At 41.1% G+C, this 17,904-nt stretch overlaps 2 protein-coding genes across 6 annotated transcripts in view; one reads left to right on the top strand and one right to left on the bottom strand.

Annotated features, from left to right (window-relative positions):
• RAB5A (RAB5A, member RAS oncogene family) overlaps positions 1-4,204 on the bottom strand; it is a 30,278-nt gene extending 26,074 nt beyond the window's left edge. Inside the window, exons 1-2 of one of the 3 annotated variants that reach the window (XM_003992157.6) lie at positions 4,067-4,204; positions 846-1,102 (exon numbers count right to left, since the gene is read on the bottom strand). In XM_003992157.6, coding sequence (XP_003992206.1) covers positions 846-1,008 — 163 coding nt within the window. In that variant the 5' untranslated portion in view covers positions 1,009-1,102; positions 4,067-4,204. Of the gene's footprint in view, positions 1-845; positions 1,103-3,552; positions 3,576-4,066 lie in introns of those variants that run through there. The other 2 variants (XM_019810758.2, XM_045037667.1) reach the window with 2 other exon arrangements.
• Positions 4,205-8,055: 3,851 nt separating this feature from the next.
• The window catches only part of EFHB (EF-hand domain family member B), a 50,513-nt gene continuing 40,664 nt past the window's right edge, over positions 8,056-17,904 (top strand). For 2 of the 3 annotated variants that reach the window (XM_023260590.2, XM_003992159.5), the window contains exon 1: positions 8,060-10,326. In XM_023260590.2, the coding sequence (XP_023116358.2) occupies positions 9,430-10,326 (897 nt within the window). In that variant the 5' untranslated portion in view covers positions 8,060-9,429. Of the gene's footprint in view, positions 10,327-17,904 lie in introns of all 3 variants that reach the window. The other variant, XM_045037665.1, reaches the window with a different exon arrangement.

Here is a 17,904-nt window from a genome sequence, read left to right as displayed (position 1 = left end):
ATACCTTTAAAAATATAGTACTGCTTAATTACACACACCTTGCAAAATATTGTGAATCTTAAAGCTGTGTGGTTCCTCTGATATTACCTAATTCAAAAGCTTCATTTGACAGATGAAACTGAGGCACTGAAAAAAGTTTTGCTCCAATGCTATATAGCTGTGAATGTGATTAATTCAATCACCAATCTCCTGTCTTTATCCACACACTGCACTATTAGTTGTCTCCTTTGTCCTGCCTCTTACCTTCCCCTCATCCCATCTCAACCCTACCAAAACCACTGTATCCATGGCTTACTCTACCTCTTCCTCATCTTTGATCTTTCTCTCCAGGTCCCATTTCCCTTTCATGTCCCTTTCCATTGACCACTGACTTTTTCTCTTCAAGTTTAATACAATTTAATTAATTTTACTAATCAGTGTTAATATACAAATAGTCTAGTTATTTAGAATTAGGATTTTAAGGTTAACCTTCACTATTTATTATTTTCATTATTCATTCTAAAGCCAATATTATTCAGCACAAACGTATTAATTCGAAGAAGCTTCTAATCATTATCAAGAAACAGGTATCGGATCAAATTTAATTACTTGGGACACTGACTCTGTTCATGCTTGTATCTGTAGTCCAGCTTTTACACAATCATCTTGGGGATAACCAGGAAATCAAAATGTAGAAAGATACTACCTAAACAAAAATCAAGGTAAGTTTTAAAGCTTGAGGTCTGCTGAATGGTTTTCTTCACTGTGTGACCTATTTAGGTATTCATCATCACACAACTGGAACTGCAAAATCTTTTTTGCCAATGTATGATTCAATTAAATGAAGGGAAAAAAGAAAATCTCACCCCCTATGGTACTCTCTTGAAATTCATGAAACTGGCCCTTCACAAAACGAAGCACTAGGCTTGATTTGCCAACAGCAGACTCTCCCAGAAGTACTAGTTTGAACTGGCATATTTTATTTCCAGTATTTGGCCCGTTGGGTCTTGTTGCTCCTCGATTAGCCATGTCCAAATTTGAAAGAAGTCCCTAATTTCAGTCTTTTAAATGAACTTCCAGGATGCAAGGTGTCAAATTTTTTTCTTTCTGGATGTAGAGAAACCTGTAAAGAAACAAATATTGTATTATTAAACACACAAATCAGTAAACAAATCTAATGTTAATCACTTCAGTAATTTTGCCTATCACATATAATATGATAATTGTAACCTCTACAGGACACCGATTCCCATGTATTTAAATTCACCACCTTTGTACTGAAATAATGTAAAAGTATGAGACTTAAGCCTAAAATCCTGCTATAATTTTCAGATCAAAAAAAGATTTAAAGCTAATCTTTAAGACTCAACTTTGTACCAGGTAGTTAAGTACTTAACATAGTCATTCAACAATCCTATAGACTTACAATCCTTAAAAATGAGGAAACAGGCACAGAGAGGTTAAGTAACTTGACTGAAGTCACACAGTTACTGTGACAGAGCCATGACAGAGCCACAACACAGCTGTGTTTCAAACCCAGTCAACCTGAGAGGTGACTTAAGAGTTCAGGTTTTGGAGCCAGACTAGATGGGTTAAAACAGTTTTGGGGAAAATTCAGTTCATAAATGGGAAGTTCTTACAACAGATCCTAGAACATAGTAAGAACTCAAATGTTGGCTATTATTATTTGAAGGCCCCTATTAAATTGTACAGTTTTTGATTAACGGTAATGTCAAAGTAACAAGTATTTTGTGTGTCTAGTAGCTAAAAGACTTAAAACTGTTTCCTCATGTGCTCAAATACATCATACATGGAAGTGTTAACAGTGGTTTTCTATGTGGTTAGCTTATTGGTGTCTTATTTACTTACACTCTTCTGTAGTTTCGGGGCTAATAATTAAGTCGTTATTTTCCATTTAACACATTTAGAAAAAAACTGGCCTAAATGGCAACTTCTATCTCTTTTCTTAATACCTACTGCTAATTTTCAATCTGAAAAGAATAAGGGAACATTAAAAAGGACTCTCTTCCAATCTACTCAAAAATCACAGTTTTCTTATCTTTAGTCAAAATCTGATTATGTGCTTACTAGTAATACTAAACCTGATGATTCCTCCCCCTAAAAATCACTGTTATATTTAGGTACCTCATATAAGAAATTTGCTTTCCCCATGAAATGAGGTTATATAAAACTCCCTCTCGACAATGGATTAATAAATACCAATGAGACCTTCTATTTGAGACAATAAAATCACCACTGCCTTATCTCAACAGCAGCTTTGCAGAGTTCTTTTAGTAACACATACTGAACTATTTAAACGTGAAATGGTATGTCTAAGTTGTTTCTAAACAGTAGGGATATAAATAAAACACTACTGGCCATAGATAATTTAAAGCAGGTGATGGGTTCATTCTACTATTCTCCCCCTCTTTTGTGTACTTTAACATTTTTCTGTAATAAAAAAATGCCCCAATCTCCACACTGACTCCCCACCACATTAAAAAATATTGGATTTGGTGATGTAATCTTGACTGGGTATACTGAAGTCTCCATTTCCAAAATACCTAACTAACTTACATAGCTGCTGCAGAATTAAATGAGAGAATATATGTTAAAAAAAAAAAAGTCTCTAATACAGTGGCCAACACATAACAGGGACTGAAAAATGGCAATTAGAGTGGCTCTCTGATAAAATAAACAGAACATCATGCAGACTAAACATGTGAACACACCTTTAGATATTTCAATACCAATTGAAATATTTCCCAGTTGTCTCACTACCCACAAAACAGCAAATTAAAATACTCGTCAGGGACAACATGCTCCCAATTTTCAAGGCCCAAAATTTCAGGGAAAACATGAGACTCCCATTAAAAAAAATTAAATTTTTTTTTTTTTTGCTGTGCCTTTTAAGGGTTAAAGCTGTTGGAATAGATCTCTCTCCAACACTCTAGAGCAGGAAATAAATGTATAAAGTTAGCACAGTAAGGTTAAAAATCATGGGCATTCATTTTTATTCGCTACCGAAACTTTTGTTTTGCAAAACGAAGATTCTGCATAAAATGCATTTTAAAATCTTTTGAGAACGACCGGTATCCTATAAAGTCCTCTAGGAGCTCGTTAATAAAGATAGCATCAATAACAGCAGCTAACATTTACCAGACCCTTATTTTGTGCCAACCATTATTCCATGAATTTTGCTTACGGCAACCCTATGAGCTCCTGTTGTCCCAATTTTGCATTAAAAATAAAGTTTCTGAGCTCTCTTGACTTAAAACAGGGCGGTCCACGTTTCTTTTTTTTTAACCAGTTATCTGAAAGGCATCCGAATCAGCAGTGAGACCAAACCCCAACTATGTGAATTGCGACGTTTAGAGCTTACAGTCTGAAAACCTCACGGGGGTAACCAGCTCCCAGGGAGGAGAACAGCAGACAGGTTTAATAAGGTCTCTACCCACTGTGCGGGTGCAGCGGCCCAGCTGTCTTGAGTTCTTTTAAGCTGCGGTTCACCGCCCTTCTTAGACCAGACAGTCCCTAGGCATAGCATGTTGACGCGCCTCCCCCCTCCATTACCCGTTTTTGGAAGTCGCAGGTAGGCGGAGCTCCCCCCCATTCACACCTGCTGTAGGCCCCGGTTGCTCCTTGGAGAGTACCTGAGTAACTGATACCGAACTCCCCACGGCCTGAACAAGCAGGGCCCGCCAGGCCCCTTGGCCCTCTTTCCCATCCTGCTTCCCCCGACCTGGCCTGGCTCGGGCTGGGACCACCCCCTCCGGGACTGCCAGGACAGGGGCCAGACGGAACCGCGGCCTCCGGCACTCTTTCACGGCGCCATCTTGAGAAGGGAAGAGGGTGACACCCGTCGCTCCCTCAGCCAGTCTGCAAATCCTGGTCTCCAGAGCTGTTTGAGGAATGAATCACCAGGGCCGGCAGGACGAGACGCCAGGCTCGATAGCTCTGGGTACTGGCGCCGGGCGGGGACGAATGGGCGGGGGACTCCGTGCCGGCAGGGCCGCGGAGAGACCGAGGACGGCGTATAACCTGGGGTCCCGGCCGGCGCCGGGCAGGGGAGGGACGCTTTGGTTACCTGAGACCGCAGCACGCGGAGCCGCGGGGCTGAAGCCTCCCAGCAGCAGGTCCCAGGCGTGGCCCGAGGAGAGGGTGACGCTGTGGCTTAGACGGCGGCGGCGCGTCTCCTCCTCAGGCCGCTCCCCTCAGACTGGACGGTGCCGGGATCGTGCCGTGGTGCCGCCCCCGTCCGGCTCCGTCTCCGCCTCTCTCCGCTCCGCCTTCCTCTTTTCCTTTCTCCTCCTCCGCCACCGCCGGCGCTCGAGTTCCGACTAATTCTTCCTCCTCCTCCCTCCTCTGCCTCCTCCCCTCAGACCAGCCGGCGGCTCCGTCGCGAACCAAAACACAAACACTCAAGTCCCAGCGCGGGAGCCACTTCCGCCGCCAGGCGCCGGCCTCGCCGCCACGTCGCTGCACGTAGCGAACTACGCCTCTTCGTCACTTCCGCCGTCGCCAGTGCGCTCTCTCCGTCTGCTCCCCCGCCCCTTGTCGAAGCCCTGGCGGCCGGGCCTGGTTTCGGGGCCGGGTGGGCCGTGTCACGTGACCTCGGCGAGAGGCCGCGTCGGATTCAGCCACCTCCCACCTCCCTCCCACATCCCAGGCAAGCGCGGCCCCGCCCTTGTCGGCGCCATTGTTATCTTGGTGGCGGTCTCGGTCTCCCGGCGGCCGGCGTGGGGGTGGGGGTGGGGGGTTATTCCTTTACTCCCTGGCTTTCGGGGAAGCGTGAGAAAACTGGGGTTTGTTGCTCCCCGCCATGGGGGCGGCGAAGTTCCCGCTGAATATTTGCACACAGTCCCAGTTATTCTACCCTGTGCAACACCCCAACCCTGGCAACTTGGCTAAGGGGAGTGGGTGGGTGGGGGAGGGGGTGTACTTTTCTAGCACGTGAGAGCCCCCGAACACGTCCTGCGGGGTGGGGTGGGGGGGTGGGGGATGGATGTGTTGTAAAGGTGTGGTTATTTACCCAGGGAAGAGGATTAGACCCCGTACCAAAAGTTGTCTCTAGGCGAGGAAATCTTAATAACTTGCTTTTGTTCATTCAGTGTACCTATTTTTGATGGTGGTGGTGGGGAGCAAATCTTAAAATAATAGCTCGCTTTTATTCGGGGCTTTCCTTTGCGAATTACTGTACGAAACGCTTTAGAGGAGTTTTTCCATTTTACTCTTATACTAGAAGGTTTCACTCTGAAACTAGTATCTGAAACTAAATGCCTTCCTACATTAGAATATTAACTCCCCAAAGTGGTCCTCAACGCTGTCTCGCATAGTGCCTGCCAGCTCAGAATCTTCAGTCAAGTGTGGAATTAATGAATGAGGCGTGCCTTTTTTAAAGGTAAAGAATTTGAGGCAGAGAGATTGTGTAACTTGTCCAAAATCCCCACTGCGCTGGTGATGAATTGTATTCTAACCTGAAGGCTGGCTCCACAGCCCGAGTTTAAGCAGGATTCCAGTACAACTTAAACTTTCATTACCATCCACTGCAGACCTACATACACACCTTGCTTTGTTAAAGTTCATAGAGTAGTTTCTGGCCAGGTATCTGAAACAAAACAAAATTCATTCTGTAATTTGGTGGAATGTTAAATTGACTTTCCCTCAGCATAAGGACTACTTTTCAGTTTGCAGTTTACCATTTATAAGCTTCATTTTGAGAACATCGATATTGATTGTCTAGGATGTGTACTAGGGAAGGTATCCTGAAGGTTCTCAGTCAACGTTATGCAATGAAGATGATTTGAATCCTTGAACAGCCAGTCTTCTAGATCAACTCCCCAGTTACTAACCAGAAGAGCATAATGTGTCATACCTAAATGGTATCTGTGGCACTTTATTCCAAGAGGTTGTTCCAATATGGTGTGTTAGTCACGTTAATACCTCTTGGACAATCCAAGGAAGAATCAGGAAATAGGATATGTCACATCAGTTTTGACATGTCAACAGTATGTAAACCAGACCTACAAACCTGCTTCTGCCTTGTTGACTGGTATTAACAGCCTCCCAGTCACCTGAACATGAAAGGCCAGAATCATCTTCACTCTTCCTGTTTTCCCTCATAAACCATTGTCCGTTCTAATACCAAAAATTCTCTAATCCCCAAATCTGTGATCTAATCCCAACACCCAGGCTGTGGTAGTATTAATATAAACAGGAATTAATGCACACACCTGTCTTCAATCATTCTGTACGCTTCAGCCGGTCATTCTCAGAAATGCTCAGGGATATCTCATTTGCAAAATAGAGTCCAAACTTCTGTAGTCCTGTCCCACATTTCTTTCATTCTGTTTCTGTGGTCTCCCTCTCCCCAAACACTTGCTTTGTATCCTAATCACACTGGTCTATTCTGTTCCCAGAATGTTGTTGGTATGTTATCATCTTGGCATTTTTGATCATTTTGTTCTCTCCCTCCCAGAACACTGTTACCACCCATCACTGCAGGTTTCACTTTGGCCAGGACGCCAACTCCTCTGGATGGCATCTGAAGATACAGTGGACCCTTGAACAATGCAGGGGTTAGGGGCACTGACCCCACCCAATTGAAAGTCTGCATGTAATGTTTGGCTCCCCCAAAACTTGAGTACTAATAACCCAGTATTGACCAGAAGCCTTACCAATAACATGTTGTATGTTAAATGTATTACATACTGCACTCTTACAATAATACCTAACTTTCACTTAATTTTTTTGGTATTTCTAGGCTATGCCATTTGCAAATTTTTTCAAAATTTTGCAGATCTCCAAAAAAAATTCTGATATATTTATTTTAAAAAAATCTGCGTGGGGCGCCTGGGTGGCGCAGTCGGTTAAGCGTCGGACTTCAGCCAGGTCACGATCTCGCGGTCCGTGAGTTTGAGCCCCGCGTCAGGCTCTGGGCTGATGGCTCAGAGCCTGGAGCCTGTTTCCGATTCTGTGTCTCCCACTCTCTCTGCCCCTCCCCCGTTCATGCTCTGTCTCTCTCTGTCCCAAAAATAAATAAACGTTGAAAAAAAAAATTTTTTTTAAATCTGCATATAAATGAATTCACACAGTTCAAATCTGTGTTGTTCAAGGGTTAACTGTACTTTTACTAGATTTAGTTATTTTTTTCCTGTAGTTTCACGCTACTTCACTTTACTCTCTGTAGTGGTTCTAATACCAACTTATTTTACAGTGCCTACACTTTTCTCCTCAGGTTTTTGTTCCCATTAGGGAAGCTAAAATCTCATTAGGATTTTAAAGTTCTAAAGGACCAAGACCGTTATTTATTCATCATTTCAATTCCTCACAAAGCATCTTTGAGATAACAAGGGCCTCAAAAATATTTGTGAACCTAATTATATTTAGAGTGGTGAGCATTTGATTGGAGAAGACCTCACAAATAACACAGGGATGCGGAAATTTATAAATTGCTAGGAACTCCCCGTTTCATTGTTCTAGGATATTGCTTCCTCGTTTATTTTCTTCTACCAATTTGGTCTTTTAATTCTCCTCCTTCATGAATACATTCCACAATGTTTTGTAGTTTAGTCATAATGTTTGTCTTAAAGAGAACTGTGCCAGTGGCTAAGCACTTTTGAGATCTGCTGCCAGAGACTGAAATGCCACAGTAAAGCTTTCCTCTTGCTGCTGCCACTCACAATATGCCCGTGTTTTTTTCGTAGCCCCAGTTAACTGAGGAGGACTGATAAGTGCATATATTTTAGTGTCAAATGTGGAGTCCTACTAATTGACAGATTTTGTTAAGGAAGCTACAAAGTGGACAGACCCTAAATAAAGTTATAGACTTGAACACAGCCCTTAGTGCTTCCTTTGCTCTCAAATCTATAAACATCCACTCACAAATTCCCAGCACTTTATGTCTCTCTGTCGCCCCTGGCACTCTTACCCTATATATTCTACCTTCTCTTCCAGGACGTCTTTCCTCCATTGTGTAGTTGAAGAATGAATCATAGATAGTAATGACTGGTAACATTTTGTTTTAACTGGGACTACCTGGAGGCAAACCTAAAGGTAATTCTAACGTAAGGAAACGTGGGCATGATGGCAAGGCAATGAGAAAAAAATTATGTGAACTTGAGCTAGTCATGTTTAAAAAGTTTGTGTCTTTGCCCGGCTAAATGCAAGCCTCGGTTCAATTGTCATGTACCTAAGGAACTTCTAAGCCCACCGATTCTAAAGTAGCATCTCTTTATATCAAAGTATTGTTTTCTTTGTAACATTTATCACTATGTGAAATGATCTTAATTATTAGTTTACTTGATGGTTATTTATCCCCACTAGAATATAAATTCCGAGAGAGAGGGATTGGCTTATATTTCACTATATTCCCATCATAGACACAAAGTAGGTACTCAGTAGTTATTTGTAAAAATGAAAGAATTGAATGAACGCTTATACATACAGACATCCCTTCATTTACACGCTTTCAAGTCATTTAAAGTGCTTGGGGGAGATGAATATTTATATTAACTATATGAAAATTACAGTACACAATTTGTTCAAATGTGAAATGTCTCTTAAGCATTTTTTTTTTTTTTTTAGTTTTTCATTTACAAGTTTTTCATAGTTTCTAAAAGACTGGAATCCTATAAATTCCAGATTCTACGCTAGGTGCTCTGTATCCCCTGTATGTGTAAAACATGACAAATATTTACTAAATACACTTTCATTAAAACCTGGCAAGTTGTAGCCCCAATTTAAAGAAAAGCTCATGCTTACATATCCAGAGTTTGAGTTGCACAATATTTTAAGAAGTTGACATGCATTATTGTATAACACCCCTCAAACTTTAACATATTTAAATACTATTTAAAGCCTATTTATTAAAATGTAAATGTTCTCAAAGACTTTAAGTAGTTTCTGTAACACAGGTACCAAATCACTTCACAGAATTTAAAGCAGTTCTTTAGGCTGAAAGAACTACGTGCACTGTGCTTGTACATGCACAAGGAAGGACCTAAATTAATGGTCACAACCAGAGAAGTGGTTACTTTTATCCTGATTGCCATAAAATTAGTAGGCCAATGGCCAGGAGGAGGAAGCCCACAGTTGAACGCATCCTGAGGGGACTGCTTTGCTAGAGAAACCCGAAGAGAAGTTAGTGAACATTTTCTCCAGTGCCCAAAACCACATCCTCCTTGTTTTCTTGCCCTCCAGATTTGGTCAAGAAGGAGGAAAAGAGAGGAGAGAGGGAGGGAAGTTGAAAAAGAAGAAGGGGGAGAGAGAGAGGGAGAGAAACTGACTGGAGAAAGTCGGGGAGAAATGGGCGGGATCCTGCCCCGAGAAACAATTGCGCGTTAAGCCACGCCCCTGTTTCCTAGGTAACCGGGTAAACAGACCTTAGTCTCCTTTCTGCTAGGTGTTATTTCGTAGGCAGGAAGCTGTGGGCAGGGAGTCCGAGTTGAGATGTGTTCTTTCGTGAGAGTGGGGTCCCCCAAAGGTTTGGGGCACCCCAAGGGATTAGGAACTTTCCTTGAGCCAGGTATAGACTTCCCCTTTGAGATGAGTGCTGTTGGAGGAATGGGGGTGTCTGAGAGGAAATCTCCCCAGAGCATAGAGGTTGGGCTCACTCACGAAGGGAAGGATGATTTAGGAGAGAGGGGGGTCGTCATGGGAACAAAATCTCCCACAGAGTTAGGGTTAAGAAAAGAAGATTCCCCATGTAGGGAGAACCTCTTGGTTAGTAATAAATTTGAGAGGAATGCATCACCAGAAACAAAATCTCTGTTGAGCAAGGAGCTTGAAATGAAATTAAAAAGACAGAGTACATCTAGGACCCTCACGGAGAGGAGTAACTTAGGAGTCTATGGGGTCTCAGCCTCACGGGAAACAAAACCTCTGGGTACGGTGTCAGGAGGAGGGGGTTTAGAAAATGAGTGTCTTCTGGCAGGGTGTTCTGGAAGGATAATACAGCCTCGCTTAGGCATGGGAGGCGAAAGTCCACAGGCTCTAGGGAGCAGGAGAGGCTCTGCAGCTGGTTCCCCTAAAGCATTAGGGGCTTCAGTAGGGAAACAGCCTGCTTTGGATATGGATCCTAGACAGGAACTGGGAAGAGGTACCTGTGTGGTAATGGAGCCCAGTGCAGAGATGAAGCCTCCTGCAGTGGTAGACACTGGTCTAGAAGAGCCAGATGAAACAGGCCCCCAAATGGGCTTGGTGATAGAACCTTCTGAGTGCCAGTTTGCCCAACAACCAGAAGAGAGAAAAGAGACTGAAAACAATGAACCTGGAGTAGAACCTCCAGATTGCATCAGACCTATATACTCTGGGAAATTTTTTGATCGGATGCCTTGCTGGCCAAGTGTAAGTTTTTTTTTCTAGTTCTTTTCCTAGGAACTGTGGAATGTCCTGTCTTTACCAGGATGACAAACTGATGAGACTTGTTTGGGTTCGTGGAGTCAAACTGCAAAGATTTCATTGGGATTCTGATATTCCTTTTCCTGTTGGATTCTTTCCAGCTTTCACTTTGATCTCCTCTCATGCTCTGCCTCTCTTCCTAGATGTCAGCTTTGTTTTCTGTGCACACCAGTGATTCCTCTTGATTTCTCCTGCCTTTCTCCTTTGACTTTCATTCTATTTCTCAATCTGCATTTTCTCAGCCCTTTCACTGAGATACATGTTGTATCCTCCTAGTCATGTAATGAAGGGAAAGAAAAACACATTTTCTCCTATTCATTATTTATTCTGTGAGTTATTCATTCTTTCAGCAAAGACTTGCGGTGGCCATTTTGCTGGATGCAGGAAAATATAAAATAAAAAATACATGATCTCTACAATCTACATTTAGGCACTCATTTCAATGTTGGAGACAGCTAACAAGTATTATATAGATGTCCAAATGAATGCAAAACAAATGTGATTCTTCCTTAATAGAGATATACTCTAAGCACAGAGTTCCGTGGAGAAGTTGGACAGCTCTGAAGGAGATGGGAAATACTTTGCCTAGCAAGTAATATTTGAGCAAATTTAGACATATCAGATGGAAAACAAGGTTGGAGCATTTTTGGCAAAGAAAGGCATAAAGCATGACCAAAGTTTCTTGTGTTTGGGAAATATAAGCAATTCTTTTTATCCAGCATGGTGTTGAGAGATACAGATGAAAAAGAAATATGTGGATGGGGGTGCCTGGGTGGCTTAGTCGGTTAAGCATCCGATGTCGATGTCGGCTAAGGTCATGATCTCGTGGTTTGTGAGCTTGAGCTCCATGTAGGGCTCAGTGCTGACAGAGCCTGCAGTCTGCTTCTGATTCTGTGTCTCCTTCTCTCTGCTCGCACTCTGTCTCTCTCTCTCTCAAAAATAAACAAACAACAACAACAAAAGAAATCTGTGGACAAAATCTAAATGTCCAGAATGCAGGGGTAAAACATACGGATACAAAGCAATGGTGGATAAAATTTGTCTTTTGGAAAGATAATTCTGACATCAGTAGTAATGATGAACTGGAAGGGGGAGATAATGGATGACAGGAAACAGAAGGCTTTATGAAAGTAATTATGGACTGAAATTAATGTAGAGTTAGAATAGAGAGGAGAGTGCAGTTTTGAAAGCTTTTTAGGAGATGATATTGTTAAGAATTGCTATCCATTTGTTCATCTATGTGGTGAAAGACAGGAAAGTTGATGCATGACTTAAAAGTTTCTAGGTTGATAATGATCTCTTCTGGTTTGGTGGCAAATGAGTGTCTGGTGTTGGCCGTCCTGAGTTTGAAATATCTACAAGTATCAGATGAAGAAGCCAGGGAGCCCATTGGTAATGTGAGACAGTTGGAGCCATGAGTAGCATAGAAGTGTCTAGGTAAGAACCTTGGGAAACACATTAATGTGGTGGTCAGAGAAAGAAATATGAATTGGGTGAGCTTTTGAGAAGGACTTTTACCTTATTTATTGTGCAGCTTCATGGCATATCACAATGCCTGGCTTATGGTGATCATTTGGTAAACCTACGATAAATGGAAGGAAGGCTGGATTAATAAATGGGAGAATGAACAGTTAGAGAAGAAAGAGGTGAGTCTGAGAGGGTGGTATTGAGTTACATAAAAAAAGCATCCTTAAGATATTCTGAGAATAAAAGACTCCACACACTGAGATTTGACAGTACAATTCTGCTGAAGTGGTCACGGGGATTCTGCAGATTTTCTTCTGCAACTGCAGACTTTTTTGTTCCCCTTGGGATTCAGGGTGTTCTTTTGTCTTTGACCCACTTTGCTTTCTGGTTCCATTATTGGATTTCCCCAGCCAAGCGCTTTCACTTGACCACACCTGCTTCTCCTTTCTGAATTGGTCCTACAGTCTATGGCTTCAGACCTGATCTCAGACACAGGCTACCAGCTTTCGGTTTCCAGCAGAGGCAATTCTAAAACCTGTGCTTCCTCCTCCTCTCACATCCTCCTTTCTAAGTGTGATAGGGCAGTGAAGAGAATTTCAAGGAGAAAGTGACTAGAAGTGTTAAAACACCTGTGATCGGGTAAATAGGATATACATTAATTAGTTTTGAATGTTAAGGAAATTAACAACATTGTTAGAATGGCATAACGGAAAGAGAATTTAGATTCCAATATACCGAAGAGTGAATGGGAAATGCAAATTGAAGAAAGTTATTGTGAATTTTTTTTTCCTTAGGAAGTGTGACAGTGAAGAGAGTAAAGATTACAGTTAGGAATCTGTTTATTTAGTGAATCATTAGAGGAGTTTGAGATAACAGAAAAGAGATAATGGATGGAACCAGGTCCTAGATAAACAGGAGGGAGTGGAATTAGAATATAGGCAAGAGAAGAGATTAGCATGAATTAGAAATAGTATTTTTTATTATTAAAATATGCATTTTTACTGTAAAACAAAAATAATATCATAGAAAGTTTAGAAAATGGGAATGAAAACACTCAGAATCTTATCTCCCTAATACAATGCCTACTAGCACTCTGCTGCATTCACATTAATGTTTACTAGCAGCTTACCATATCAACATCACAGCTCATGGAGCTTTGCAGGTATTAACTCATTTGCTGTCATAACTCTATGAGACAGCTGCTATTATTTTTTAAAATGTATTTATTTAAATTCGAGTTAGTTAAATACGGTGTAGTATTGGTTTCAGGAGTAGAACCTAGTGATTCATCACTTACGTATAACACCCAGTGCTCATCCCAACAAGTGCCCTCCTTAATGCCCATCACCCATTTAGCACATCCCCCACTGACCTCCCCTCCACCAATGCTCAGTTGCTTCTCTTTACTTAAGAGTCTCTTATGGTTTGCCTCCCCCCGTTTTTATCTTATTTTTCTTTCTCTTCCCCTATGTTCACCTGTTTTGTTTCTTAAATTCCACATATGAGGGAAATCATATGATATTTGTCTTTCTCTGACTGACTTATTTCATAGCATAATACACTCTAGTTCTATCCATGTTGCAAATGGCAAGACTTCATTCTCTTTGATTGCCGAGTACTGTTCCATATATACACCACATCTTATTTATCCATTTATCAGTTGATGGACATTTGAGCTCTTTCCATAATTTGGCTATTATTGAGAGTGCTGCTATAAACACTGGTGTGCATGTGCCCCGTCGAAGCAGCATTTTATATCCTTTGGATAAATACCTTGTAGTGGAATTGCTGGTTATAGAGTAGTTCTGTGTTTTTAAATATTTGTTTATTCTTTTGAGAGAGAATGACAGAGTGACAGCAAGGGGCAGAGAGAGAGGGAGACACAGAATCTGAAGCAGGCTCCAGGCTCTGAACTGTCAGCAAGAGCCCAACATAGGGCTTGGACTTGAAAACTGAGAGATCATGACCTTAGCTGAAGTCAGCTGCGTAACCAACCGAGCCGCCCAGGTGCCCCTAGAGTAGTTCTATGTCTAATTTTTGGAGGAACCTTCACACTATTTCCCAGAGTGGCTGCACCAGTTTGCATTCCCACCAACAGTGCAACAGTGTTCCCCTTTCTCCACATCCTTGCCAACATCGGTTGTTTCCTGAGTTAATTTTAGCCTTTCTGACAGATGTGAGGGGTATCTCCTTGTGGTTTGGGTTTGTATTTCTCTGATAATGAATGATGTTGAGCATCTTTTCCTGTGTCTCTTAGCCATCTGGATGTCTTCTTTGGAAAAAGGAACAGCTGCTATTATTAACTTCCGTTTTATAGGTGAGAAACTGAGGCAAATCAGGTAATTTGGCCAAAGTTATATTACTAGGAGGTGTTAGCCTCAGGATTTGAAGTCACAACTTCAGAGTCAAGAGTTTGTATCGTTGACTATACGACATTTCTTGTGACACTTTTCTCCAAATGCATTTTAATGTAGTTGTTACACTAAACATAGTTTTTCTTGATTTTTCACTAATTATCATTTAATAATATTTCAGTGTTATTACAGAGACCTTCAAAGATCTCTTGTTGATAAAAAAAATCAATATTGGGGCACCTGAGTGGCTCAGTCGGTTAAGCATCTGACTCTTGATTTTGGCTCATGATCTCGTAGTCATGAGATCGAGTCCCATACTGGGGTCTGTACTGAATGTGGAACATGCCTGGGATTCTCTCTCTCCCTCTCTCTCTGCCCCTCCCTGCCCCCCTCCTTCAAAATAAATAAAATTAAAAAAATATATTTCTTTAAGCCAATATATGATTTTTTTAGCTCATTCATTCTCTCTCTTGTTGGACATTAGATTTTTTTCCCCAGATTTTTCTGTTTTCTATGAAAGTAGTCTGTGAACATCTTTATATATCTTGGAATATTTTCTTAGGATAGAGTTATAGCAGAAGCCAACAAATGGATCTTTTTCTAGTTACTGTTGCCAAATCCCTTCCTAAAAGATTGTACCACTGAATTTTAAAAATTAATAATGGTTTGTAGGGCATTGTTTTAATTCACATTTATTGGTTATGTGATGAGATTGAAAATTGTTTCATATGTTTCTTTTCATTGTTTTTCTTTCTTTTTTTTTTTTTTTTCTTATTAGCATGGAGGAGAGGGACAGAGGGAGAGAGAAAGAGAATTACAAGCAGTCTCCACACTCAGTGTGGAGCCTGATGTGGGGCTTGATCCCATGACTTTGGGATCATGACCTGAGACAAAATCAAGAGTCAGAGGCTCAACCAACTAAGCCACCCCAGCACTCCTGTTTCATTGTTTTTCTTATTCTTATATCTGGTTATCTTGGTGAGCTCCTATTATCTTAATTGCTTATCATTATATAGGTTTGCCACTTGGGGTGCATCATGTTGAGCACAATCCAAGGAAATGTTGAAAGCAAAGAGCTTTTTATTGTTATAAGTAAGAACACAGGGAGATAGCTTTCAAAGCACTGTCTCCCAGCGTTTTGGAGGAGGGGGCATGGAGCTTGCATATGCACTTTTGGTTCAACTGCTCATGCCTAGCATGTCAACATGCTAGTACATACATTGTATGTTCAAAAAATGATGGAAAACTCTGCTCATAGGAGGAGAGCTTAGTATTCTAATGAGCTAAAGGTGACTTGAAGACACCTTGGGACCTCCTCTGTAGGTCCTTAATGCCTATTCAGCTTAAACTGGCTCAAGTAAGGGGTCACCAAGTGAGACACACCTGTCAAAGGGCTATTGGCTGAAACACCTAGTTGGGCATCTCCTTGGCTGGAACTGTTGGTTCTGTGAAGCAAAACATATTCCTTCCCTATTTTTGTCCCTTCCCGTCCTCCATTCTGTGATAGTTTTCAGTCCCCTTATTTAAGCAAGTTCCCATTGCATCCTAGCTAACAATTATTTCTTTTGTATTTTCTAGGTAGGCATATTGATACTTTGCCTTTCCTTCTTCAGTATGGATACCTGCTATCTTTATTTTCTGTTTCTCTGTATTGCTTATGATCAATAATACAATATTGAAAGTAAGGTCTCTTTTCAAAATTTAATGGGAAGAATTCCTGTGTTTCACTATCAAGTATTATTTTTGGTGGAGATTTCTGATATATGAAATTAAGGATATTTATATTCATTCCCAGTTTGCTCAAAATGTTTAAAAATCAGGAATAGAGTTTGAACCTTAAGAGCTTTCCTCCACATTTGTTGAAATACGTATTTTCCAAATTGAAACCATTAATTTTCTAATAGCAAACCATCTTTATATTTTGAGCTAAACCCTACCCGGTTGTCATATATTATAATTATAACATATTCCTGGATTTATGCTAGTATTTTACTAGCATATTTGCATCTATGATCCCATATAAGATCAGACACTAGTGTTTATTTTTGTGCCATTTTTCTCTGAGTTTGGTATGGGAGTAATGCTGGTATAAAAAGAATTCCTTCCACATTCCCATTCTTTATGCTTGCATCAGTTTACCCATTATGTGTATTACCTATTTCTTGGTAGGCTTGGTAGAATTCACATAGCTAAAAGAGGAAAGACAGGCGATCCCTCATCATTGTCACCAAGGAATATAATGGTAACGTATTTGATGCTCCTGAGGTCATCCAATCTTACAGGAGGAAGGAAGTGCATTTGGTTGAGTTAAAACCCAGTGTCAAGCATATGGCTGTGAGGTGAGTTCAGATGGAAATCCCTATTGTGAAGAGCCTGCTAAAATCAATCCTTGAGGACAATTGCTTTGCCTCAGGGTACATTCAGGGAATTGGGGAGATCATCTCAATCAGAGCCGTTTCCAGTTGGGGGAAGGGGAGTAAATACTTCTCAAGGTAAAGACACTCATCCTGTTGTCACATGAAGTTGCTGCCCAAAGTTGGTGTTGATCTTTATGTGAAGGTCTGCTCTGATGGATTTATGAGACTCCATTAGGCCTTCTAGTCCTTCTTGTAAAAGGCATTGGTATAGCAGCAAGGACCTGTCTTCAGGAAAGTTTGCAGGAAATGGTGGCCTACAAAGAGAGAGTTTTAGAGTGTCCCTCAAGAATTAAAAGGATTCTGGTAAAAAGAGGTCTTCTATATGTAGCCCATAAAAGGGCTGTTGGCTCTTAGAAAGCACTCTGTTAGAGATCAAAATCTCTGTAATGGTTATTTCTCCAAGACATCCTCAGACTGTCCCTTGATCACCACTAATATACTGACTATGGCAGAAACACTGGGTTATTAGACAAAAAACTGAGTCTTACAAAGTACATAGTGTTAAGCCCTGATGTAGAAAGAGGAAGAAGGAAGTACAGGTTCAAATAAAGGTTAAAAAAATTACAGTGTCTCTAATGACTAGGGGCACCTGGGTGGCTCATTTGGTTGAGTGTCTGACTTTCCATTTCCACTCAGGTTATGATCCCAAGGTCATGGGATTGAGCCCTGTGTCAGCTCTGAGCATGGAGCCTGCTTAAGATTCTTTCCCTCCCCCTCTGCCCCCTTCCCCACTTGCACATGCTTTCTCTCTAAAAATATAAATAAATAAATAAATAAATAAATAAATAAATAAATAAGTAAGTAAGTAAAAATAGTATCTACAATGATTAGACAGTATGTTAGGCATTGGTGCTACAAGGATGCCTACTTTCAAGGAGTTAAGAGTCTATAGACCTGAGACCAATAGACAAATGATTTTATAATACAGTAAATGTCATGTAATGGGGATGCCTTATTATTTTTTTCATTCATAAGAGTAGCTGATAGCTATTTGGGGAAAAGATTCATTTTGTCAGAATTTGCAAAGAACCAATCTCTGCAGAATTCTGAGAACTGAGTGGTTTCATTTGCATAATGGGTTCAGGGCCTTTTGGGCAGAAAGAAATTGATGTTATCACTCCTGTTTCTCTGAGATATTCAGAGTTAAGGATATCTATGGGTAAAACAGAGTGATCTTGACCAAGGCCCCGTGGGAGAGATGAGACTATTGTGGTAGCCCACACTGAGTTTGGAGGGGGAAAGTGGCATATGATTATGGGTCAGTGGGTCTTTAGCAGCTAGAAATG

Source organism: Felis catus, chromosome C2, assembly GCF_018350175.1.
Source record: "Felis catus isolate Fca126 chromosome C2, F.catus_Fca126_mat1.0, whole genome shotgun sequence".
NCBI lineage: Eukaryota > Metazoa > Chordata > Mammalia > Carnivora > Felidae > Felis > Felis catus.
Note: the sequence above shows the minus strand (reverse complement) of the source record. Positions and strands in the feature narration are given on the sequence as shown.